We start from the raw sequence: 26,517 nt of genomic DNA on the forward strand, positions 1-26,517 counted from the left end.
ATCCTGAGAACCAAGCATGTTTCCAACCCTCGCTAAGAATTCCTAGACTACAGATCACTATTGTATGAAATTTCAGCTGTGTCTTGTTCTTTTTTCATTCTCCATATTTTATTGTTTAGAAAATTACAAAATAAAGCGTAAATATTAATAACAGCACAAATTATGAAAGTTAGCAATAACAGTGAGAAAAGTGTAAACAGGGGCATTTGAAATAAGGATAAACCACAAAATAATTGTAACAATCTTGATTATATATTAACTAATCAGAGTCAGTGCTATGAAGGTAAGATTCAAGTGGGGGGACCAGACAAAACACTTGTTCATAACCATTCCCAATATTTCAGCTAAAGCAATCTTAAATTTGTGATGTTGTAACGCTGATTGCTACCAGAAGTATACATTTAACATATTAGAGTGTTCCCAATTAGAAAGAATAAGTTTCTGAGCTACAGTAAGAAGGATATCAAAAAGCTTCTGATGATTATCAGACAAGCTGATGTGGGTGGAGCATGATTTGAATATTAGCAATAGAAGGTGAAATATCTGTTTTTAACCTAACGATTTTACACAGTGGACCAGACCTTTTTCCAAACAGGTTAAATATTACATTCATACAGCATACGTAGTAGAGTACCTATTTGAGATCCTCAGTTCCAACATACATTAGAGGTTGTTAAACCAGCCATATGAAGTGTAAAAGGAGTCCTTATTGCCAAATTGCTTTCTCTTCTCTATCTTTTATCCACCTTCTAGTCCCCCTTTTCCACCCTCTATATACTTATCCCATCTACCTTCCTCTGCCTCTCGTCCCTTTACAAGTCCCAGCAACTTCCCTGTCACTCAACCTGTTTCTTACCTCCCCATCCAGACCGTATTCCTTCAAGGACCTGGCTCATTCCTTTGTCTCTCACCCTCTCTGTAAGCTCTGTCACTTTCAGCTGCCTCCTAATCCTTCCCAAACTCTCCAGGTCTTTCAAATTACCTCCCCTCCCCATTTACTGCACTCAGCCTTACACATACCTCTCACCCAGTCTCCACTGTCCTCCCTAATCCCTGCTCATTTCTTAGTCCCCATCTAATCTGCAATTCTCCACTATTCTATTCTACTCAATCCCTGAGTTCTCAATCACAAGCCCTGGGACCCCACTTATCATTCCAATACCCAGCCTGTCTTAGAGTCTGTCTTCTGGTCTCCCACCTAATCCTAGAGACTCTGCCTAAGTCTGAGTCCCTGCTCTCCCACATTCATGTTTCAAGTTTGTCCTCCTGCATCTTTCTCTCTTTCCTAAGCATCCATTGCTCATGCCTCTTCTACCATATCTATTTCTCTCTTCCCTAATGTCTTCCCCGGCATATGTCCTTGTTTCTCACAGTATCTGTCCTCTTCATTCTTCAGGCATCAGCTCCCAGCATTAGCCTCCAGCCCGATAGGGGAAAAACAGATCGCTGCACTGTAGTAATCCCATTAGCAAAATTCTTTACCAAATAAGAAATTAAGCATCATGAAATATTAACACATTCTTGTTTCTTAGAGTTTTAATTGCAGGGGGTGGGGATGAAAGGTACATACACTTTGTAGGTCCACACACTATTATTTTGATGTTTCTCCTGATTCTAGTAGTTTAGCAGTTGATGCTGTAGTCATGCTTCGAGCTATCCATTTGAGGTGTGCCCCCTGATTTATGCTTCATGGCACTGTTAAGAGAGCATTCTAGAATCAATGTTCGGATGAACATGTACTGGGTTCTGGGAGGAACTTCAGTTTGTGACCCCTGGCCAAGGATTGCCACTGCAATAGCTAGACTGGAAGTGGGGCTTACAAAACAGGGGGAGGGGTTGACCCAGTAACTTGCTAGCTCCGTGCGCTGCCATGTGTCGGGATCTTGGTTCAGTTCGTGGATCAGGTCTTTCACTGCCCAGTTTGTCTGGTGCTGAGGATGCTGCAGATATATCGAGGGTAATTCTCTAACTAGGCACCTGCAAAAGCCAAGAAGATTAATATTTATGAGCATAAGTGTCCTAAGTGCCATTCTTTAAGGGCATGTAAGTACAACGGCAAGGGGGACGTACACATGGGCAGAGCTCCTAGTCATGTGTAACTTCTAGAATACTATGTCATGTGCACTTTTATTGCATTTATGTGCCAGCAGTTCTGCCAGCTCTATATCTGGTGTAACTGCTCATGCCAATCTGGACATACGGTACTATTCTGTAATGGCATCTTGGTACCCAGATGGTTATAGAACGAGCATTCACTGTGCCACAACAGGAGGCACACACTTATAGAATTGCCATTAACCAGTGGCATAGCTAGGTGGTGCCACGGGGGCCTGGGCCCCCCCAAATTTCATTCAGGCCCCTGGTTTTGCTGGTGGGGGTCCCCAATCCCCGCCAGCTGAAGCCTTCTTCAGTGCTAGTATCTGGCGCCACCGCATTCCCTGCCCTGCTCTTTCTTCCTTTTCACGTCCTGCTAAAGCTCAAGGTGGACAAAGCCATGGGACCGGACGGGATCCACCCCAGGATATTGAGGGAGCTCAGAGAGGTTCTGGCGGGTCCTCTTAAAGATTTGTTTAATAAATCCTTGGAGACGGGAGAGGTTCCGAGGGACTGGAGAACGGCGGAGGTGGTCCCTCTTCACAAAAGTGGTGATAGGGACAGTGGCGTAGCCAGAAGTCAATTTTTGGGTGTGCCAACAGGTTGGATGGGTGGGCACTAGACAGTGGTGTGCTGGTAAATGTTTAACAACAGGCTCTCTCCCCGGTCCACCTCTGCACCCCCCCCCCCCCATCCACCTGTGCACCTCCCCTCAAAATTGCAGAGCTGGCTATAGCCGGGGAGAGAGCCTGGGGGTGGGGGGGGCAATGCATTACTGTCTCCAGGAAAAAAAAATTAAATGATCCCAGGTTCCAATTTAATTCATGTTTAATGTGGGATAAAATGCCATAAATAAGTAAATAAATATAAACTTTTAATGTTGAGCACCTGATTCTCAAAGTGGACATATTCCAAACACTATAATGAAAATAAAATGATTTTTTTCTACCTTTGTTGTCTGGTGACTGTTTTTCTGATCATGCTGGCCCAGTATCCGATTCTGCTGCTATCTGTCCTCTTAACTCCGTTTCCAGGGCTTCCTTTCCATTTATTTCTTTACTTTCCGCCTTTCTTCTTCATTTCTTGCTCTATATCCATAAGTAAAAGCTGGGTCCTCTGCAGACTTGACTGTCTAGTGGATCCAGCTTCTGCCTATTTTCTTCATCCATGTGCAGTTTTTCTCCTCTCTTCCTTTTCCCTCATCTCATCTCCTTCCTCACTCTTCCCTCACCTCCATCCATGTCCAGCATTTCTTCTCTCTCCCTTCCCTCTCTTCCATCCATGTCCAGCAACCCTCCTCTCCCCTTCCCTCCATCCAGCAACCCTCCTCTCCCCTTCTTCCACCATGTCCAGCAACCCTCCTCTCCCCTTCCCTTCATCCAGCAACCCTCCTCTCCCCTGCCCTCTCCTCTCCCCTTCTTCCACCATGTCCAGCAACCCTCCTCTCCCCTTCCCTCCATCCAGCAACCCTCCTCTCCCCTTCCCTCCATCCAGCAACCCTCCTCTCCCCTGCCCTCTCCTCTTCCCTTCTTCCACCATGTCCAGCAACCCTCCATTCCCCTTCCCTCCATCCAGCAACCCTCCTCTCCCCTTCTTCCACCATGTGCAGCAACCCTCCTCTCCCCTTCTTCCACCATGTCCAGCAACCCTCCTCTCCCCTTCCCTCCATCCAGCAACCCTCCTCTCCCCTTCTTCCACCATGTCCAGCAACCCTCCTCTCCCCTTCCCTCCATCCAGCAACCCTCCTCTCCCCTGCCCTCTCCTCTCCCCTTCTTCCACCATGTGCAGCAACCCTCCTCTCCCCTTTTTCCACCATGTGCAGCAACCCTCCTCTCCCCTTCTTCCACCATGTCCAGCAACCCTCCTCTCCCCTGCCCTCTCCTCTCCCCTTCTTCCACCATGTCCAGCAACCCTCCTCTCCCCTTCTTCCACCATGTCCAGCAACCCTCCTCTCCCCTGCCCTCTCCTCTCCCCTTCTTCCACCATGTCCAGCAACCCTCCTCTCCCCTTCCCTCCATCCAGCAAACCTCCTCTCCCCTTCTTCCACCATGTGCAGCAACCCTCCTCTCCCCTTCTTCCACCATGTCCAGCAACCCTTCTCTCCCCTTCCCTCCATCCAGCAACCCTCCTCTCCCCTTCTTCCACCATGTCCAGCAACCCTCCTCTTCCCTCCATCCAGCAACCCTCCTCTCCCCTTCTTCCACCATGTGCAGCAACCCTCCTCTCCCGTCTGCCCTGTTTCCTTCCTGCCCCCCCCCCGTACCTTTAAATATTATAGTTTTGCTGGAGTCGCGGGCAGCCTGCATTGAAGACATCGGCAGGCTTACGCCGGTTCCAGCAGCCTTCCCTTCCCTCGTTGCAAGTCGGATGATGGCTCCGCCCTCTTCTGACGTATTTCCTGTTTCTACGAGGGCGGAGCCATCATCCGACTTGCAACGAGGGAAGGGGAGGCTGCTGGAACCGGCGTAAGCCTGCCGATGTCTTCATTGCCGGCTGCCCGCGACTCCAGCAAAACTGTAATATTTAAAGGTACGGCGGGCGGCGGCGGGGCAGTGGCGGACTGGGGAGGCAGATGCGGGATCGGAGCTCAGCCTGCTCCCTCCGCTCCGCTGCCTCCACTGCTGGGTGGGCCTGAACCAAAACTGGGTGGGCCTGGGCCCACCCAGGCCCACCCGTGGCTACGCCCCTGGATAGGGAAGAGGCTGGAAACTACAGGCCGGTAAGCCTCACTTCGGTTATTGGTAAAGTAATGGAAGCGATGCTGAAGGAAAGGATAGTGAATTTCCTGGAAGCAAATAAGTTGCAAGATCCGAGACAACATGGTTTCAACAAAGGGAAATCGTGCCAAACGAATCTCATTGAATTCTTTGACTGGGTGACGGGAAAATTAAATCAAGGACGTGCTATGGACATAATCTATTTAGATTTCAGCAAAGCTTTCGACACGGTTCCCCACAGGAGGCTCTTAAATAAACTAGATGGGCTGAAGATAGGACCCGAAGTGTTGAACTGGATTAGGAACTGGTTGAAGGGCAGACGCCAGAGGGTGGTGGTGAATGGAGTTTGCTCGGAGGAGGGGAAAGGTGAGTAGTGGAGTGCCTCAGGGATCGGTGCTGGGGCCGATTCTGTTCAATATATTTGTGAGTGACATTGCCGAAGGGTTACAAGGTAAAGTTTGCCTTTTTGCGGATGACACCAAGATTTGCAACAGAGTGGACACCCCGGAGGGAGTGGAAAACATGAAAAAAGATCTGAAGAAGCTAGAAGAATGGTCTAACGTTTGGCAATTAAAATTCAAGGCGAAGAAATGCAAAGTGATGCACTTAGGGAGTAGAAATCCAAGGGAGACGTATGTGTTAGGCGGGGAGAGCCTGATTGGCACGGACGGGGAGAGGGATCTTGGGGTGATAGTATCCGAGGACCTGAAGGCGACGAAACAGTGTGACAAGGCGGAGGCCGTAGCTAGAAGATTGCTAGGCTGTATAGGGAGAGGTGTGACCAGCAGAAGAAGGGAGGTTTTAATGCCCCTGTATAAGACGTTGGTGAGGCCCCACCTGGAGTACTGTGTTCAGTTTTGGAGGCCGTACCTTGTGAAGGATGTCAAAAAAATGGAAGCGGTGCAAAGAAATGCTACGAGGATGGTATGGGATTTGCGTCCCAAAACGTATGAAGAGAGACTTGCTGACCTGAACATGTATACCCTGGAGGAAAGGAGGAACAGGGGTGATATGATACAGACATTCAAATATTTGAAAGGTATTAATCCGCAAACGAATCTTTTCCGGAGCTGGGAAGGCGGTAGAACGAGAGGACATGAAATGAGATTGAAGGGGGGCAGACTCAGGAAAGATGTCAGGAAGTATTTTTTCACGGAGAGGGTGGTGGATGCTTGGAATGCCCTCCCGCGGGAGGTGGTGGCAATGAAAACGGTAACGGAATTCAAACATGCGTGGGATGTGCATAAAGGAATCCTGTGCAGAAGGAATGGATCCTCAGAAGCTTAGCTACAATTGGGTGGCAGAGCAGGTGGGGGGAAGAGGGGTTGGTGGTTGGGAGGCGAGGATAGGGGAGGGCAGACTTATACGGTCTGTGCCAGAGCCGGTGATGGAAGGCGGGACAGGTGGTTGGGAGGCAGGAAAAACTGCTGGGCAGACTTATACGGTCTGTGCCCTGAGAAAGACAGGTACAAATCAAGGTAAGGTATACACATGAGTTTATCTTGGGCAGACTGGATGGACCGTGCAGGTCTTTTTCTGCCGTCATCTACTATGTTACTATGTTACTATGTAAGTGAAACTGGGCTCAGTTTCACTTAAAGGAGCGTGCAGGATGTGAAGAGGAAGAAAGGGCAGGGAATGCGGTGGCGCCGGAGACCGGCGCTGAAGAAGGCTTCAGCTGGCGGAACCCCCGCCAGCAAAGGTATTTGCTGCTGTGGGGTGCAGAAGGGCGGCGGGGGGAGCAGCGAGGCAGTGCAGTTTTACTAAAATTAAGTTATTTGGATGCAATGTTTCTACTATTGTACTTTTTGGATTTGTCCATTTGCTGCTATGCGGAAAGGAGGTGGGGGGAGCGGCAAGGCAGCGGGGGGGGGGGCGAGGCAGCGAAGGGGCAGACTAAAATGTGCTCCCCACCTCGGCTCTGGCCCCCTCCCACCGTGAGGTCTGGCTACGCCCGTGGTGTTCACACTCTTTGAGGTCCTGGTCATTGTTAAGGGTGATGCCTGATGGTGGGGTTTAGAGCCCTCTGATACAGGGTTCTAGGAATCCTGGTGCATGGCTGTCAGCTTCAGGATTGTTGCTGCAAAGTGGTCAGAACTTTGGGAAGTTGGGCTTACTCAATTAGGGGGAAGAATCTTAAGGTAATTGTGAACTAAGGCTCAGGGTGCTGAATGCCAGCCCTGACTTTTATTGAGCTGGAATAAAAATAAGGGAATCCCCAGTTCTGATTGAGAAGAAAGGCCAAAAGAGCAGAGGAAAATGCCAGGCCTCAAAAAGATAGAGACTGTTTCAGGGATCATAAATGTCACTGTCTTCTCAGAAATGAAATGAACTAAAAGTCAAAATAAAACAAGAGAAATGGATGAGTCGCTTAATGATCAGCTATGTTAGTTTGTGTATTTAGCACTGATGTTATAACATTTATGTATGATTATTATTTCTTAAAAAAAAAACCAAAGGGCCTACAAGTTTTTTTAAGTATTATTTTTCATTTTGGTTTTGCCTGATAGCAACAACATGACACTTGCAGACTTCTGAGATGCCTGAGCTGAAAATGCTGAAATGTTAATATATATGAGGCATAGAGATGTGCTGCAATTTTAAAACAATATGAATGCAGTAATGGTATTATGTTTTTGTCATTTTTCCATCTGAAATAACACAAAAAAACAAAACAAATGTTTTTGTTTAAGATCATGCCATATTGTTTTACAGTGCCCATTACTAAGAAATGCATATGTTTTTAAAATCCAGTGTGCTTTAAAATGAAACAAGTATAGACACAGGAAAATTAAATGATAGGAACATCATTAACAAATAATGACAGAAAACAAATATTTTACATGCACATCCCTACTGGAGCATCCTTCTGTGGGTCTCTAGCATTACTTATACCAGTGTTTGAGCTCAGGGCCGCCGAGAGACTGGGCCGGGCCCGGCCGCCCCCCAAGGTCATCGTCGTCGCTGCCCCCCCTCCGTCCACCACCGGGCCGGTCCCCCCTGAATTCAAATCATAGCGCCTCACCTCGACCTCGCTCCGTATGAAAGACGCGCAGCAGCGGCAGTCTGCAGATCGCTTCCCTTCAGGCCTTCCCTCCCTGTGTCCCGCCCTTGGAGGCCCGGGCCCGGGGAATTTTGTCCCCCCTGCCCCCCCCCCCTCTCGGTGGCCCTGTTTGAGCTTGTTCTGGTACTTGATCATACTATATCCACTCAGGGAGCTTAAGCAGTCCTAATGATCCACCCTAGGATAAAGACTGTGCCTATATTTAACTCACAGACTTTGCATCTGTAGACGCATACTTTCACTTTTTTAACTTGCCAAGGGCACAAAATGCATGCAGTCACTTGCGTCTGCCTTTCTTGGGGTAGAATTGTGCTGGCAAAGTACTCACAAAGCTTTAAAAATGCCATCTACACAACTAAATGCACCTCTAAGGATGCCTTCTGTCACTGTGGCTAAAAGTTGGCGTGTTGTGGGACAGTGAGGAAATGTTTAATTGCGTTAATTTAGTGCGATTTGCTGACGGCCAAGAGTAAAATGCTTTGAAGATTGACCTCAATATACTTGGAAGAGGGACACACTACATGCTGTGGTATAGGAACATTTATTCCAGTATTTATGTAGATACACAAATAGTCTTTCTTTGCTAACAGTCTTCTTGGCAATTTCTCCTTTTATTTTCTTCCAGCTCCGTGTATGAGTGGGACGTTCTTCTGCCATAGTAATATGTGCATTAACAACTCTCTGGTCTGCAATGGCATTCAAAATTGTGCCTACCCCTGGGATGAGAACCACTGCAAAGGTGAGCACTCCCACCACATCACCATCCTTCCAGGAACGAAAATTGCCTGCCAATTTACCGGTGGTGGGTAGATTGTCCTACACTAGAAGACTTTCATTTGTTCAATTTCCTGATCTTTTCTGTGAGAAGATATCAGTAACCTAGATTTGAAACGTCTTATACTGCTTGTAATAAAGGTTCCTTAGATTTATGCATAATTCTCACTTCCTAGCTGAGTTGGATCCTGTTTGCCAAGAATCATCATCTTTCCTGTACTTCTGATATTCAGGACAATATGCAGTTCTTTACATTTTAAGCCTGCAGGAGTGTGCCTGGCATAGACTAGCCACGTAGTAACACACAGAATTAATATTATTGCTCATAGGGTTATTACTGTTCCGTTCACTCACTCCTTATAAGTATTGAGTATCTATATTTGCTCCAGGGGTAAAGAGAGATCTGCTCTCCTGTGTTTTTCTCCTATTGTGAAGCTCTGACAAAAATTATTTTTGAAGCGAGAGCCGTGAAAGGGCTAACTGGGACAATTGAAGGACTCTAGGAAGGTGGAAACTGTTTGACAAGGAAGAAGCTTTGTTCTTGGGCGATGAATTTGCCACGGCAGAGGAAAAGAACAGAGCAAAATGGGGTGCTGCAGAGCTGGGAGAAAGAAAACTGTTAGATTTGAAAGTGGCATTGATTCTAGCTTCCAACTGGGCTTAACTCATAAAGGCTGAGTATTGAAACCTGCTTCTATCTCCCTCCTTCCTTTTTCATTCCAAAAGTGCTCACCCCGGTGGAAGAGTAGCTTAATGGTTAGTACAGTGGGTGAAGAACCTGGGGAACTAGGTTCAATTTCCACTGCAGCTCCTTGGGACTCTGAGCAAGTCACTCAGGGCCCCTTTTACTAAGCCACGTAAGCATCTACGAGCGCCCAATGCGTGCCAAAATGAATTTACCGCCTATCGCCTGGCTCTTGTGGTAGTTTCATTTTTGGTGCGTGTCCGCAAAATATTTTTTATTTTCTGGCGCGTGTAGCGGACGCGTGCAGGTCATTATCATACAAATTCTTTACCACTAGGTCTATGGCTGGCGGTAAGGTCTGAGACCCAAAATAGACGATCGGCAATTTTGATTTTGCCGCATGTCCATTTTTGGAGTAAAAAAAAAAAAAGAGGCCTTTTTTACAGGCGCGCTGAAACATAATTCTGCGCGCGCCCATAACCCGTGCCTACACTCCCGCAGTCCAGTTTTTACCGTGGCTTAATAAAAGGACCCCTTAACCCTGCATTGACCCAGGGTACAAAGCTTAGATTGTGAACCCACTAGGGACAGAGAAAGTACCTGCATATAATAAATGTAAATTGATTTGATTGTACCACAGAAAGGCAGTATATCAAATCCCATTAAGCTTTGCCCCTTACCTCTGAAGAGCAGCATTTCAGGCCTGACAGTTTCAGTATTTTTAGCTCCAACTCCTTTCCATAAGGTATTTACCAGCATCAATAAGTCAATAATCCTGTTCTAATATTGTGTATTAATTATGCTGCAAAACTATATATAGAGAGCATTTTATTTTGTTCATTCAGTTCTCTTCTAATTAAACTTTCAATACAAAAAGGCAGGCAGAGGCACATGATTTGGGATGCGCCCTGTCAGCTGATTGGAGGGAATAAGCCAGTCTTTTTTTTCTTCTATATAAAAATTCATGGCAACATGTCTAACATATCTTAAAATTTTGCTTTGTCAAGGTCACTTCTAGGAGTGCAGGGCATTGGCTGAATTGCCTTGATAGACCTTGCTTTCCTTAGCCTTGCTAGCATAGCAATGTGTGGTTAACAGAAGGACACAGATGCAGCCAATAAGTGTCACCGTTGTATAAGAGCTGGAGCACTCCTCCTTCGTCCTTCTCCCCAGAGGCCTGATCACTGGGGCTGTGGTCACTACCTCTGCTGCAGTTCTGACCTTGGCCAACTGAAGGAGCTAGAGCTGGGTCTCAGTAGCCATTTTGAGACTGGAGCCAACTTGGGCATGAGCAATCAGCAATCACTCCCACCCATGTTCGCTCCAGTCTCAAAATGGCTGCTGGGACCTCCCATGGATATCATGAGACTGCGCGGGTGGTCCCAGCAGCCATTTTGTCACCAAGGCTGGCATAGGCAGGAACAACTGGGGATTGCTCCTGCCCCGACTAGCCTCTAGACCACTAATGATAAGGTAGGACTGGGGGGGGGGGGGGGGAGGGACGACCTCAAATGAGTGTAGTCTGCACAGCACAGTTTTTGGTTGTAGCTGAAAATGCACTGGCATTTTTGGTCAAAACCAAAACAAGGCCAAATCGGAATTTCAGGCCACTTTTGGTGCCAAATCCAACCCCCCCCCCCCCCAAATTTAGTTGGCCTTTACTGGGGGAGGGTGGAGCATGTTAGGTTGGAGGGGGGTCAGGTGGGTAATCAGAATGTGGTGCAGGGCTTGTTGGGGGGGTCCAGCTGGGGGATTGGAACTTGTTTGGAGGGGGGTCAGGAAGGAGCAGAACAGGGGTTAGAGACCCAGGCTGCTGCCCAGAGGCTATACAGGTGCAGTTCAAAATTTAGTGCCGGCACCCACATAGCTAAGTGACTAAAGTTAGAACAACCTTTTGTGTGGTCCTACTTGGTCTCTTAGCTTTGTGGGCACTCGCACAGAATATTGCCAGCATCCGCATAATTCCTGGCTCCTCGCTGCCTCCAACCCTAGAATGCCCCTTTCTTGACCAGATTGGAATGGCTGGTTAGTGCCAATACTCAGTAACACTGTCCGGTTAAGTGTCACTGAAAGTTCTGGTTGCTTAAAAATCACTTTGAATATCAGGCTCTGTATTTTAACTTCCACAAAACATGGGTGTGTGTTTACATTGGAAAGATTTTTTATCCAAGCTACAATAGTCTCAAGGTCTCTCTCTCTCTCTATTCCTATTTTGTAGAAAAGAAGAAAAGTGGACTGTTTGAACAAATCACAAAGACCCATGGAACAATTATTGGCATTTCTTCTGGGATTGTGCTGGTCCTTCTTATCATTTCTATTCTGGTGCAAGTGAAGCAACCGCGCAAAAAGGTTATGACTCGCAAAAGTGTGTTCAACAAGACAGGATTCCAAGAGGTGTTTGACCCACCACACTATGAGTTATTTTCTTTGAGAGACAAAGAGATCTCAGCAGACTTGGCTGACTTATCTGATGAACTTGAGAACTACCAAAAGGTTAGGCGGTCTTCCACAAGCTCTAGGTGCATCCATGATCATCACTGTGGATCTCAAAGTGCGAGCATAAAGTTAAGCAGGACCAACTTAAGCTCCATGGACCTTCCTTTCCGCAACGATTTTGCACAGCCCCAGCCCATGAAGACATTTAACAGCACCTTCAAAAAAAGTACTTACAGTTTCAAACAAACCCATGACTGCCCTGAACAAGTGATAGAAGACAGGGTGATGGAGGAGATTCCTTGTGAAATTTATGTCCGGGGTCGAGAAGATTCTGCTCAGGGTTCGATATCTATTGACTTTTAATCTTCCCCTGACTAAAAGCAAAAAACCGTTTCCATTCATCATGTATGTATATATAAATATATATTTTTTAACTTGCTGTATCGGGCTATAGAAATTTCATTTTTTTAAAAAAAGAAATCTGGCTATAGAAAGGCTACAGAAATTTCATTTTTTTAAAGAAAGAAATAAATAAAAATTTTAGATGTACAAGTCTTCAGATTACAACCAATAACTCCTGTAACGGCAAGTATCGGGTTGATCAGACTGGTTCAGCAATACAAGTAAAGGTTTTGTTTGGCAACCTTGTTACCAACTTTAAAATGCTGGCCTCTATGGTGCAAAATTTAGAGGGGTGCAAAATTTGCAGGGAAGAGCACACAGCACCCTAGTATGGAGCGAAATATCCCTCAACAAGTCCTTGAACATTTAGGAGCAGAGGGAAAAGGCCACAGCCAAACATCATCAGTTATCTAGCTGTTTACAGAGCTCAAACATTTTGTAGAACTTAGGCCAGTGTAAGTAAGTGATATAACTAAGGGATTTTAGTTGATGTAACCATGAAAAAATATTCACAATTTTTTCGTATGTCCTTTTGCTATTTTCTGCCCTTATTTTCTTGTTTATTCCTAACTGCACTGGTTGATCAAGCTAAGTTGGAAAGTAAATGTAGGCACGTTTGTTATCATGTATGTCAAGTTACTGCTTTCATTACAGTGGTAAGTGCCAATTAATTCTCAAAAGTGTTATGTTGCATCCATCTGTTTCATATTAAGTCATTTCTACTGCTGCCTTTTAATTACTGTTCCTAGTTCACCTGTTGTGTGAGAAATATGTAAAATTGTTTATTGCCTTTTGATAGTGTTTATTTTTTTGTACCTATGGAATACAATGTATGGCCTTTGAGACGTTAGATAAAAAAAAAAATCCTCTATCAAATGAAGAGATGTATTGTTTAAATGTTAGATAGTGTTAGTACTATCTGATCTCTTTGTAGCAAGGTCAGCCAGTTTGCAAACCTGAGCTCCCAGTTCTTATGTGAAACATGAATGGGCTTCATCGGCATGCTGTGCGGGAACCGCTAGTGAGACTTGATGATAGGTCCTAAATTGCTTTCCTGAGCATTTGAACTTCATGTGCTATTTCTATATACCTGTATAATTACTATGCCAGAAAACCCCCAAAATAACTTTATTAGCCATTCACAACATCTTACTCAAAACCATGGGGGCCTGATATTTCCAAAAAACTGAACTCCTAAATTTGTGTACTATTTTTAACCAGACGTAGGAGCCTAAATTTACAGCTGAAAATTCATCTCAATTTAGAAACTTAAAAGCTATCCTTTTGTAATTTTAGGCCTAGATTTAGGAGCCTAATTTATGACTTAGGTCTAGATTCTATATATGGCGTCTGAAAATTCCACATGGAAAAAAAATACGCCTAGGCGTATTCTCTAGTATGCCTAAAGTTTATAGAATAGGCTTAAATTTCCACATGGTATAAAGAATATGCTGAATGCCGGTCCATGTGACTAAATTTAGTCATGGTCAATTACGTCAACTAAAACCTGGTGTAAATTCCAGCGCCTAAATTAGGCATGGAGCGGGTGTATTCTACAACAATGTGCATAGATTTTAGAAATGCCCATGACCCGCCCATTCCATCCCCATAACAATGCCCGCTTTTCAACTATGTGACTCAGAATTTATGCGCACAGCATTACAGAATATGCTTAGACAACAGTGCATGTAAATTCTAATTAATGCCAGTTAGTACTGATAATTGCTTATTAACATCCAATTATCAGCGCTGATTAGCTTCTTAACTAATTAAGTTACGCACAATGTTATGGAATACACTTTGATTTCCACGCAGGAGGTGCAATATATAGAATTCCGGGGTTAATGCTGAAAGTCAGTACAAAGCTCGTGCATTTTTCCCTACCCTAAATCTGCCCCTGTTTTTATGCTCCTAAATGTAGGAGTTTAATGAAATTTTGAATATAAATTTAGGTAGTCAAACCTAGTAAGATTTCAAAGAGACCAATTCGGGAGTATAAGCATTAAAGTCAGGAGCATAAATCCTTTGAATATCGGGTCCATTCTTTTCTAGAATTCATCCCATACTGCCAAGATTGTACATGTCGTTTTGGGGCTTATTTTTGTTTGTTTGTTGCTGGTCTTATGTGTTATTTTTGTATGGCATGTACAGTACAAGAATTTATAAACATAAGCTAAAAATTCCCACAGTTTTTTTTAATGTTTTGATATGTTTTGATACTGTGAATTAAAATGCAGCACCTCTAGAACAGTTTTGTTGAAAAGTATCCGGTTCAATCCCTAGTGACAATCACATAAAAGGCAAATCTAGAAATGGCACATGGCAGGTATATGCACCTTGCACATATTAGCAGTTATGTGCACTAATGCAGTAGCGTCACTCTGTAAGGTAGCATGCAAGTGCCTTAGGGGCCCCTTTTTCCAAACTGCGGCATAAGGGGGCCTGCGGTGGCATTGGTGCATGTTTTTCACGCGCGCCAAGGCCCCCCTTTTACTGCAGGAAATGGTCATGCGGCAAGTAAAACACTTACTGCGTGGCCATTTCAGGGGAGCCCTTACTGCCACACATTGAGGTGGCGGAAAGAGCTCCCATGCTAACCCGGCAGTAACCGGGCAGTGCGTGGCACTGTCCAATTACCGCTGGGTACGTGTGGCGCTACAAAAATAAATATGATATGATGGTTATGACGGTACGCTAGGGGTGGGAAGTACCGCCGGGCTGCTGCCATAGCCCGGTGGTACTTGCTATTTAGCGAGCGGTAAGCCTGCGTTGGGCTTACCGACGCATAGTAAAAGGAGCCCTTAGTGCACACCTGCAAAGGGGGTGTCCACCATCAATTTGGGCATCTTATAGATTGCTATCAGAGGTGCACACTGAGTGGCACATTTAAGCTTGCCCACTTACGCCTGCCACTGACTTAGTGTATATGGGCACATCTTTATTTTGGGTGTTCCAATTCAGATTTCCACTAATATATAAATGGAATTGAGGTGTAACTGATTCCATTATATTACTGCCACTCTCCACACTGCATCAGGGTACCCAAAAGGAAGTGCGTCTTTCTAGAATTGCTCCCCTTGTGATTGATATGCTTTACAATAGAATGCAGTACATATTTCAAAATGCACTTATACATTACACTTTCTACATACTATTATTTTTTATTTACAAGAACCTTTCCTTTTTCTCTCCCTAATAAATGTGTCCTTATTATTTGAACTTGATGAAATATTCTGTTCTTATTTACGTGCTTAGAACTAGATTATCAGAAAAGGTGGCTTGTTGAGTTGATTGTGATGTGAAATCTAATTTTCTTTAGAGGGTAGGTTTCCACAAAATTGAAGCCATTTTATGGCTTCAAGGTACGTAGTGTTCTAGTATGGAACATGTCTGAAGAAGGGGATGTGTGTGGTCTCAAAAGCTCGTGGATACAAAACTGCTTTTGACAATTATGTGCCCCCCCCCCCTCAAAAAAAGAACCATCAGTCCTTTTTCTTAAGAACAAGAATGCTATTTGTTCTCTGGACTGTAGATTGGAACGTAGCACAGTGCTGCTGCACAGAATAACAGGTCATCCAGTTTAACTATCCCTGAGGAGGAAAAATGGCTCACTGGTTTTCACTTTTTAAAGAAAACTGATATGCATTTACTTCCCGCATAGATAAGGAAAATCACTATGAGGGACATTTACGAGATGACGTCTTAGATTTTGGACGTTTTGCAGGAAATGTCCCAATGGCGAATAGCCAATGTAGCCATTGTTGAAAAAGCAAAATGTCTCCCCCCCCCCCCCCCCAAATACCATTTGTAACAAGGCTTTAAGCTCTGTGCATTTATCTTTTCAGGCCATTTTCGGGGAAAAAAATACAAGTGCAAAACATAAAACTCAAGCCAATGGGATGTAGGAAGAGCCAGCATTTCTAGCAGACTGGTCCCCCAGACACCCCAGAAGAGAAATTTGGCACCCTAGGGAGCACTGCAGTGGACTTCATATATATGCTCCCAGGTACACATCTCACTGTTGCTCCCTTATCTTGTCTGCTGAGCCCTCCAAATCCCACTCAAAATGTACTACCCCCAACTGTACACCACTACAATAGCTCTTATGGGTGAAGGGGGCACCTATATGTGAGTACAGTGGATTTCTGGTGAGTTTTGGAGGGCTCACAGTTTCCACCACAAGTGTTACAGTTATGGGAAGGTATGCGTCTGGGTCCACCCATCTACAATGCACTGTATCCACCATTACACTACTCTGGGAGCCTTCAATGCTGATCTAATGGACCTGGCTGTAACATCTGAGGCTGTCACAGAGGCTGGTGAGTACTTTTATTCACATTTTAGGGGGAAGGGGAGTGGGAAGGGGTCAGTGACCATGAGGGGAGTAAGGGGGCTCATGCCTGATTCCCTCCAGTGGTCATTTAAGGCACCTTTTTGGGCCTTATTCATTCTGAAAACAGGTAAAAGTTGAAGTTTTCACCTTAGATGTTTTTGGTTTGTTCCATTATGGCTGTAAAGCATAAAAGTGTTAGGTACACCCTTATCTCACCTTCAAAACACCCCCAACATGCCCCCTTGTGATTTGGACATACCGCAGACAAAATGAATAGATAAACGTCTGCAAAACAGGTTTTAAAAATACTGATTTGGATGTTTAGAGAAGACGTATGTCCAAATGGTGCTTTATCACACTTTTTTGATGTTTTTCTCTTTGGAAAATTATTATTATTATTAGCATTTGTATAGTGCTACCAGATGCACGCAGCGCTGAACACCTGATACAAAGAGACAGTCCCTGCTCAAAAGAGCTTACAATCTAAATAATACAGACAGACAAGACAGTTACGGGTGAGGGAATTAATGGGAGCTAAAAAGCAGCAGTGAAAAGGTGAGTTTTCAGCATAGATTTGAAAAAGGTAAAGATTGAGCTAGATGTATAGGTCCAGGAAGTCTATTCCAGGCATAAGGTGCCGCGAGAGAAAAGGAGCGAAGCCTGGAGTTAGCAATGGAGGAGAAGGGGGACGACGAGAGATTTGTCCAGTGAGCGGAGTTCACGGGGAGGAATGTAGGGAGAGATGAGAGTGGAGAGGTAATGGGGGGCTGCAGAGTGGATGCATTTAAAGGTCAGTACGAGACGTTTAAACTGAATGCAGGACAGGGAGCCAGTGAAGTGAGTTGAGGAGCAGGCTAGTGTGGGTATAATGATTCTGGCGGAAAATAAGTCGTGCCGCAGAATTTTGGACAGATTGGAGAGGAGAGAGATGGCTGAGCGGAAGACCAGTGAGAAGTAAATTGCAATAGTCCAAGCAAGAGGTGACAAGGGTGTGGATAAGGGTTCTGGCAGCGTATTCAGAAAGGAAGGGGCAAATTTTGCTAATATTGTAGATAAAGAAACGACAGGTTTTGGTGATCTGTTGAATATGCGCAGAGAAGGAGAGAGAGGAATCAAAGATGACTCCAAGGTTACGAGCCGAGGAGACAGGGAGGATGTGAGAGCCATTAACAGGGATAGAGAAAGGGGGAAGAGGGGAGGTGGGTTTAGGGGAAAAAACAAGAAGTTCAGTTTTGGACATGTTGAACTTTAGATGGCGTTGAGACATCCAAGCAGCAATGTCGGACAAGCAGGCTGAGATTTTGTCCTGGATTGAGGTTGAGATTTCAGGGGTGGAGATGTAGATCCGAGAGTCATCAGCGTAAAGATGGTATTGAAAGCCCCTATGTGTGGTGTGGGTTTAAAGATTTTAAAGATCCTGTTTTCTAGTGGTTTTCTTTCATTCTTTGGCTAGAGTAAATCTTTGACATCACATTTTCCATTCTTTAAATTGATATGTGTTGCTGGAGTTCTGTTCCACTGAGTTAACATCAGCAGGACCAATGCTTAACTAGTTATAAACCTCCGCCTGCTCTGGGCTGATGATGTGACAACCTTAGCAGCTTTAAAAGCAATAGTTGTAACACTGTAGTGTGTCCTTGAATTGGAAGAGAGGTTATGATTTCTCTCTTTGAGGTGAGGCAGGGTAAAATAATTTGGGATAGCCAATCCCATTAGTGGTAGCATTACAGCATCGTTGCCCACTTGTTTTGGAACTGATACATAGAGGGGCATTTTCGAAAGAAACGTCTAAGTTGAGATTTGGACGTCTTTGTAAAACGTCCAAACCTGGGGGCGGGGAAAACCGTATTTTCGAAAAAAGATAGACGTCCATCTTTCGCCTCAAAAATACCAAGGACGTCCATGGATTTGGACGTCCTTAGACATGGACGTCTTTGACCTTCGGCAATTTTCGAAATCAAAGACGTCCATGTCAAAAACGTCCAAATCCAAGCCATTTGGATGTGGGAGGAGCCAGCATTTGTTTTGCACTGGTCCCCCTGACATGCCAGGACACCAACGGGCATCCTAGGGGGCACTGCAGTGGACTTCATAAATTGCTTCCAAGTATATAGCTCCCTTACCGTGTGTGCTGAGCCCCCCAAATCCCCCCAAAACCCACTACCCCCAACTGTACACCACTACCATAGCCCTTACGGGTGAAGGTGGGCACATATATGTGGGTACAGAGGGTTTCTGGTGGGTTTTGGAGGGCTCGCTGTTTCCTCCACAAATGTAATAGGTAGGGGGGGTATGGGCCTGGGTCCGCCTGTCTGAAGTACACTGCACGCACAAAAAATGCTCCAGGGACCTGTATGTGCTGTCATGGACCTGAGTATGACATTTTAAGGTGGGAGGGGGTTAGTGACCACTTGGGGAGTAATGTGAGGTCATCCCCGATTCCCTCCGGTGGTCATCTGGTCATTTCGGGCACCTTTTTGTGCCTTATTTGTAAGGAAAACATGTCTGGGTGAAAACGTCCAAGTGTTAGTCATGGACGTCTCTGCGTTTTTCAATTATGGCTCAAAGACATCCAAGTCTGAGGCACGCCCAAGTCCCGCCTTCACCATGCCTCCGACACGCCCCCTTGAAATTTGGACATCCTCGTGACGGACTTCAGTTAGAGATGTCCAAAATCGGGTTTCGATTATACCGATTTGGACGTCTCTGAGAGATGGGCGTCCAAGTACTGATTTATGTCGGAAGATGGACGGACGTCCATCTCTTTCAAAAATGAGCCTGATAGTGATTTCTACAAATTCTAAGCTTATTAAATTAACTCCGTGCTGGATAGATTTCTATAGTCTGTTCCCTGAAAATGGCAAGGACAGCTCCAGACCAAGGGCCTCTTTTACAAAGCGGCAGTAAGCCCAACGTGGGCTTACTGCTCACTAAAAAGGAAGTACTGTCAGGTTACTGCAGCAGTACTTCCCACTCCCAGCACGCTGTCATATCCAGTGCTACAAAAAAATATTTATTTTTGTAGCATCGGTGTGTACCCAGCGCTGGCGGGTTAGCGCAGCAGCCCTTACCGCCATTTCAATGGGTGATGGTAAGGGCTCCCCCCAAAATGGCCGCACATCAGGTGCTTCACTTGCCACATGGCCATTTCTTTAAAAAAAGAAAGACCTACCTTTTACCCACTGTGGTAAAAGAGGGCCTCAGCGTGCATCAAAAACACGCGCTGACACCAGTGCAGGCCTCCTTTCGCCGCAGCTTGGTAAAAGGAACCCTAAGTATATATATGTTAACTCATAGTATATGCTATGAGTTATATAATATATCTTGTTGGGCAGAGTGGACAGACTGTGCAGTCTTTATCTGCTGTCATGCACTATGTTACTTTTAAAAAATTGCTCACCTTAAATGTGGGCAAATCATGTACCCTCAAATTCTATAAAAAGTGCTAAAAATCGTGCTTAATTTGTGTGCACAATTTAATTGAATAACTAGCTAATTAGCACTGAAAATTGTTTTTTTAACAAGCAATTATTGGCACTAATTAAAATTAATTAAAACGTACATGTGTAAATTTCGGCACAGGATGCCTGCTTAAATTTTACAAGAGAGTCAAAAAAGGGAGCGCAGAAATGGGAGGATCGGGGGTGGATCGGGGGCATTCCTTTCAGTTATACCCATAATTATAGAACAAGATGGGATCCATGCCTAATTTAGGCGTGAGCATTTGCCGTCATGTTTCCATTGGAGCAAGTGGCCACACCTAAATGTAGTCACAGTTCCCAGGTGCAAGCGCTATTCTATAAACTGTGCCTAACTTTAAGCGCAGTTTATAGAACAGCGCTGCGCAGGGGGTGTTTTGAGCCGATTTTTAGGCGTCATATATAGAAATTAGTTCATAGTTTAGGAGTTGTCTCTGAGGGTACGGGTGGGCTGGGCTGCGGGGAAATAACATGCATAAATTGTAGTTGCAATTCTATGCAATAATCAAAGGAACATTGCATGTGTCATTTTGCTTTGATTTTTTTTGAGGAGCCTGGGGTACAAGCCTGCTCCAATGTGAGTACCTCAGGGGGAGTGGCGGGGGCGGGGCCACGGGAGTGCAGAGGATGGCGGGGAAGCTGTCATTTCAAGAGATGGGGGAGCGGCGGCGGCGATGACCTTGGGGGGGCGGGGCTGCGGAAAGCTCTTTCAATGCAGAGGGGAGCGGCGATGGCGACCTCGGGCGGGGGGGGGGGGCGAACGCCGTCTATAAAGGATGTCCATAAGGACGTCCATAGGCACGTTGTTTTTTTGTTTGTTTTATTTTTGACGTCCTTGGCATGCGCAGAGCAGGCAGCATAATGCTTGGCTGCTCTGCGCATGCTCTACCGGCCGATTCTCCGACCGTTTTACCAGGGGTTAGAGAATGCAAGTGAGCTGCAACGAGCAGCTCATTTGCATTCCCTCTTTTTGATGCATTGCCGTTCCCTACCGATTCACTATGGATGGAATTCGGTAGGGAACGGCTCTAACAACAACTTTAGTGCATCTGAGTGTCAATTTATAGAATTAGGTACAAATACCATCAAAAGCGATTTCCAGATATACAGTCCAGCCTAATGAATCTGGCAGCCAAGGGGCTGACAGAGCAAACAAACACCAAGAGGTCCTTTTACAAAGGCATGCTGAAAAATGGCTTGCGGTAGTGTAGGTGCGGGTTTTGGGTGCACGCCGATCCATTTTTTTAGGGCGCCTGTAAAAGCCTCTTTTGGGGGGGGGGGGCGAAAATGGACGTACGGCAAAATCAAAATTGCTGCATGTCCATTTTGGGTCTGAGTTCTTACCGCCAGCCATTGGCCTAGTGGTAAAGAATCTGGGCGGTAATGACCTACACACGTCAAATGCCACTTGGCTTGTGTCTGTTACACGCGCCAGATAAAAAAAAATATATTTTTCAGATGCGCGTAGCGGACACGCACCAAAATTGAAATTACGGCAAGGGCCACATTGTAACCAGGCAGTAACTCCAATTTGGCGTGTGTTCAGCATGCGTAGGCATCTACGCGGCTTAGTAAAAGGGTCCCCCCAAGGGAATTAAGTAAAACATCTTCAAAAGCATGTGCACACTGTGTGCCTGGAAAGTCAGCTTTTTTGCAGCCACGCTATGAGGTGGCTGGAGCACATGGGAAATCACACACTACAGCTACCGCCGGCCACCTTTTAGCGTGCCTTTGTAAAAGGGGGAAAGGGAAATGGGTCTTGATATACCGCCTTTCTGAGGTTTTTGCAACTGCATTCAAAGCGGTTTACATATATTCAGGTACTTATTTTGTACCAGCAGCAACGGAGGGTTAAGTGACTTGCCCAGAGTCTCATTGCAGAAAATAGCACAAATTAGTGATAAGATAACACATCTATAAGGTAGCCCACATTGATAACTTCTCCTCTAAATACTGTAAATAAAAAAAATAAATCCTTGGTATTGATGCAATCAAGACAGCTGATGTTTTAAGGACTGCAGGGCAGGGTGCTGCCATTTTTCAAGATGGCAGCTCCAGAAGCAGGAACAAGTGGCATCGCTCTTGCCTCTCTTCTAAAGTTCAGTGGGGTCAGCGATGGGAGGTTGCTAATAGACACCAGGGATTTAATTTTTTTTATTTCAGAGAAGGGGTTGGGATCAGAATTGGGATCAGGGTGTGGGCCACTAGACTACCAGAGAAATCTTTAATCTGGATAGGAGGTCAGGTTGGAGAGGGAGAGGGGTATCTACAATACATATGGAGGGAGTGTTTTGTTTTTGTTTTTTAATGTCACCCTTCCTATCAGATGCTCCTTGCTTGAACTCTGGACCAGTGGCGTAGCCACAGGTGGGCCTGGGTGGGCCGGGGCCCACTCACTTAGGGCTCAGGCCCACCCAACAGTAGCACTTGTTTAACAGTAGCTGATGGGGATTCCAAGCTGTACCAGCTGAAGACTTCTCCCTGATGGTAATGAAAATGGTGTGCTCCACGATACTGGCACCTGTGAATGCTCTGTTTTCAGTGCATGCCTGCTGCAGACTGCCAAGGTGGAAAGAAGCATTTTCCCACCAGCTTAGATATTTTTTGGGGGAAGGGGAGAACACTTGGTGCCCACCCACTTCTTGCCTAGGCCCACCCAAAATCTGCTGTCTGGCTACGCCCCTGCTCTGGACCCTCCTGGATCCAACTCCTTTTAGACTACACTCAGATATGGCAGCAGGCACTTCTTTCCTGTAGAACCCTGACCCAGCCCTCTTTGTCTCAGCTCCTGGGGTTGTCCTCTGGATTCTTTTCTTCAGTTCCAAGATCAGTGGAAACCTTCTCTATAACGTGCTTAAGTGATACAATATATTAGCTTAGACAGCCAAACAAAACTCCAAGCTCCTTCTATAATGCAATGGCTCTGCCCCTCAAACATAAGCACACGTTGTGGTACAATAGCTTAGTCAGCCAAAAACAAAAAACAACTTTTGGGCATGGTATTTATACCAAATTTTCCTCCAATATGAGGTCTCTTCTTCCTAGCATTACCTCACCGTAAGGAGAACCCTCCCAATTTCTGGAGAGCACTGGGTGGTATAAAGAAGTCACATACAATAATTAGTTGAACCACTAGAGGTCGCTACCCTCCAAATACAGTATAACCTTAGGGGGGGAAAAAGGGGGAAATGGGACTTGGTATACTGCCTTTCTGTGGTATTTTGCAACTACATTCAAAGCAGTTTACATATATACAGGTACTTATTTTGTACCTGGGACAATGGAGAGTTTAGTGACTAGCCCACAGTCACAAGGAGCTGCAGTGGGAATTGAACCCAGTTCCCCAGGACCAAAATCCACTGCACTAACCACTAGGCTACTCCTATGCTACGTCAGGTAGCTAATAATTGTTTTATGGAATTTTCTTCAAGTTTGAGAGGGTGTGAAATTGTTCAAAGGGACCTGTGGCTAGTGTTGGGTAAATAACTCCTTCCTGGTGTTGGTTTGTTGGGGAATACAGCCCAAAGTGGGTGGTAAACTCCATCTAAAGTTAAATTACATTTATTAAAATGTATAGACTGCTAAGTGACTTATAAATATGCGCTCATAATATAAAACACACTATACAGACATTTCAACATCAATAAAAATAAAACTCATGATATTGCTCTCCTCCGCCCCCGCCCCATCACAGCCCTGATTTACTCCCACCCTTTTAACATTACTTAGCAAAGAGTCAGGCTGATGTTATGTAGGAGATCTGAGACCACATAAGCTGTTTGTTCGTGAAATATGTGTACTGCAGCTACAAATTTAAATGTAGAAAATAAGAACAATAACAACAATAATTTTTCTACAATAAATCTGGAAACGTGCAGTATCCTGTGATAATAAAAGAAATATAGAAGAATACAAAGAGGAAAGCCTGAAAAGCATATAAGTGGCTCTTACTTTCTCAGCAATGATGCATATTCAGTCAATTAGCTGGCGGTACAGTAAAGTCTGAATTTGAATTTTTCTTCCTAATCTCAGTTTTGTAGGGTCTGCTAAATGACAGTACCGAAAGATGAAACACTGAAGGTTTTCACAGGCGCACAAGAAATGTAATTGCTTTTCATGGAGCTCCCTGCAGAGTCGTGCATCGCATAGTACTAATCACTCTGCAGTCATATCTTGTTGGCAATTGGCTGCCTGCTGTCTGCGAAAGTGCCATGCCTGAGATAAGACATCTTAATACATCCTGGAATAAGGAAGGGCCTGATACTACAGATGCAGTTTTCTGTGCTTTCCTGAAGACGATCCAAGTCTGATTCCTGAGTCTGGTCTGCTTTTCAGATAACGCAAATATAACATGGGCAGCACTGACCATTCCCCTTGCCCTGCCATTTCTGTCTCCTGCCTTTCTTGTCTGCCTGAACAGGCGACAGATAGCTCCATCAAATGAAGATTGACCCGCTGCCAGGGTTGCCAGATTTAAATAATTTTTCCCACCCCAAACCAGTTCTAAACCCGCCCAAAACCACACACCCCCGCCCCCGACGTTCACAGCTCCACCCCCCGATGTTCACAGCTCCACCCCCACATTCACAGCTCCACCCCCTGATGTTCACAGCTCCACCCCCCACGTTCACAGCTCCACCCCCTATGTCACCAGCTCCACCCCCTCCGTCACCAGCTCCACCCCCTCTGTCACCAGCTCCACCCCTACGCCATTAACCACGCCCCCCACACCACGAAAACTGCAGCTGAAGAACAAAACAAAACCCGCCCAACCAAACGCGAAGCCACCCAAAAAACCGCGACCTGCAGCGGTCAAAAATTTCACGCAGCGGGTTGCGGAAAGCCGCCCAATTGGGCGGGAAAACCGCCCATCTGGCAACCTTGCCCGCTGCACAGTTTCTGAGTGGTAAAACATTAGGCCGCAGCTTTATTGATACATCAACATACATTAAATAACTTAGTATCCAAGCCATCTGGTATCCAAGTCATCTGCGATACAGCAAGGCCGTCATCATTGTCGCACGATGATTGTGGTGTTGGGGTGGCGCCTGCTGTGAAGCAAGGCAGCCCTGTCCTACATCCAAACAGACTTGAGTGTGAGCTGTGCATTGCCCTCAGGGGTACAACAGCCCTGCAAGCAGGGCACCACTCGCTGTCAGTCTCAGAACTACCAAGTCAAACACATTTGGTGTGTGACACACACTTTCAGCCCCCAACTCCAGCTCACACATCAAAGCATCCTTCTCTCACGCTTTGAGAGGAGGGGACTTCGGCATGTCATCAGACAGCAGCAATTTCTCAATCGCTACTTCCCGTGCCGGCTCTGTGGTTTAAAATGGTGACTGCTAACTCTCGCAAGACTACTGCGGGAGTTTGCAGCCTCCATTTTTAACAGAGCTAGCACAGGCAGCAGTGATTGGGGATCACTGCTGCCCAACAGTAATCTAAACCATCAGGGCATCGTGATGGGGGAGAGCAAGGAGTGAGACGTCAGTGCTGCATCAGGGGGAGAGAGACAATGAATGAGAGGTCGGTGCTGCATTGGGGAGGAGGGAGGACAAGGAATGAGAGGTGGGTGCTGCATCAGGGGGAGGAGGCAAGGAGTGAGGTGGGTGCTGGATTGGATGGGGGTGGGGAGCAAGGATTGAGAGGTCAGTGCTGTATCAAGGGGGAAGGAGGGGCAAGGAGTGAGAGGTCAGTGCTGTATCGGGGAGTGGAGGAGTGAGAGGTCGGTGCTGCATCGGGTGGGAGGGGACAAGGAGTGAGAAATCAGTGCTGCATCTGGAGAGGGACAAGGAACGAGAGGTCGGTGCTGCATTGGAGGAGGGGGACAAGGAGTGAGAGGTCAGTGTTGTATTGGGTGGGCAAGGAGGTGTTGCTTGGGTGGGCAAGGAGCAAGAAGGGAGGGAGGTGCTGGATGGCCGGCTATCTCCTAAACCCTGCCAAATCGGTATAATTGAAAGCCAATTTTGGCCGGCCTCAACTACTTTCCATCGCAGAGCTGGCCAACTTCAAGGGAGCGTGTTGGCAGTGTACCGAAGGCGGGACAGAGACGTGGTTACGAGATGGCCAACTTTGCCTGATAATGGAAAAAAGAAAGCCGGCCCTGACGAGCATTTGGCTGACTTTACTTGGTCCCTTTTTATTCACAACCAAGACTCAAAAAGGTGCCCCAACTGACCAGATGACCACCGGAGGGAATCGGGGATCACCTCCCCTTACTCCCCCAGTGGTCAGCAACCTCCTCCCACCCAAAACAAAAACCCCACATTTTTTTGCTAGCCTCTATGCCAGCCTCAAATGTCATACCCAGCTCCATGACAGCAGTATGCAGGTCCCTGGAGCAGTTTTTAGTGGGTGCAGTGCACTTCAGACAGGTGGACCCAGGCCCATCCCCCCTACCTGCTACACTTGTGGTGGTAAATGGGAGCCCTCCGAACCCCCCCCCCCAAAACCCACTGTACCCACATGTAGGTGCCTCCCTTCATTCCTAAGGGTTATGGTAGTGGTGTACAGTTGTGGGGAGTGGGTTT

The 26,517-nt window shown here is 45.9% G+C and overlaps 1 protein-coding gene across 1 annotated transcript in view; it reads left to right on the plus strand.

Annotated features, from left to right (window-relative positions):
• The window catches only part of NETO2 (neuropilin and tolloid like 2), a 103,449-nt gene extending 91,236 nt beyond the window's left edge, over nt 1–12,213 (plus strand). The window contains exons 8-9 of the mRNA XM_030205147.1: nt 8,501–8,614; nt 11,553–12,213. Of these exons, the coding sequence (XP_030061007.1) occupies nt 8,501–8,614; nt 11,553–12,133 (695 nt within the window). The 3' untranslated portion in view covers nt 12,134–12,213. The remainder of the gene's footprint in view (nt 1–8,500; nt 8,615–11,552) is intronic.
• The last annotated feature ends 14,304 nt before the right edge of the window (nt 12,214–26,517 follow it).

The sequence above is a fragment of the Microcaecilia unicolor genome, chromosome 5 (genome assembly GCF_901765095.1).
Source record: "Microcaecilia unicolor chromosome 5, aMicUni1.1, whole genome shotgun sequence".
Lineage (NCBI taxonomy): Eukaryota > Metazoa > Chordata > Amphibia > Gymnophiona > Siphonopidae > Microcaecilia > Microcaecilia unicolor.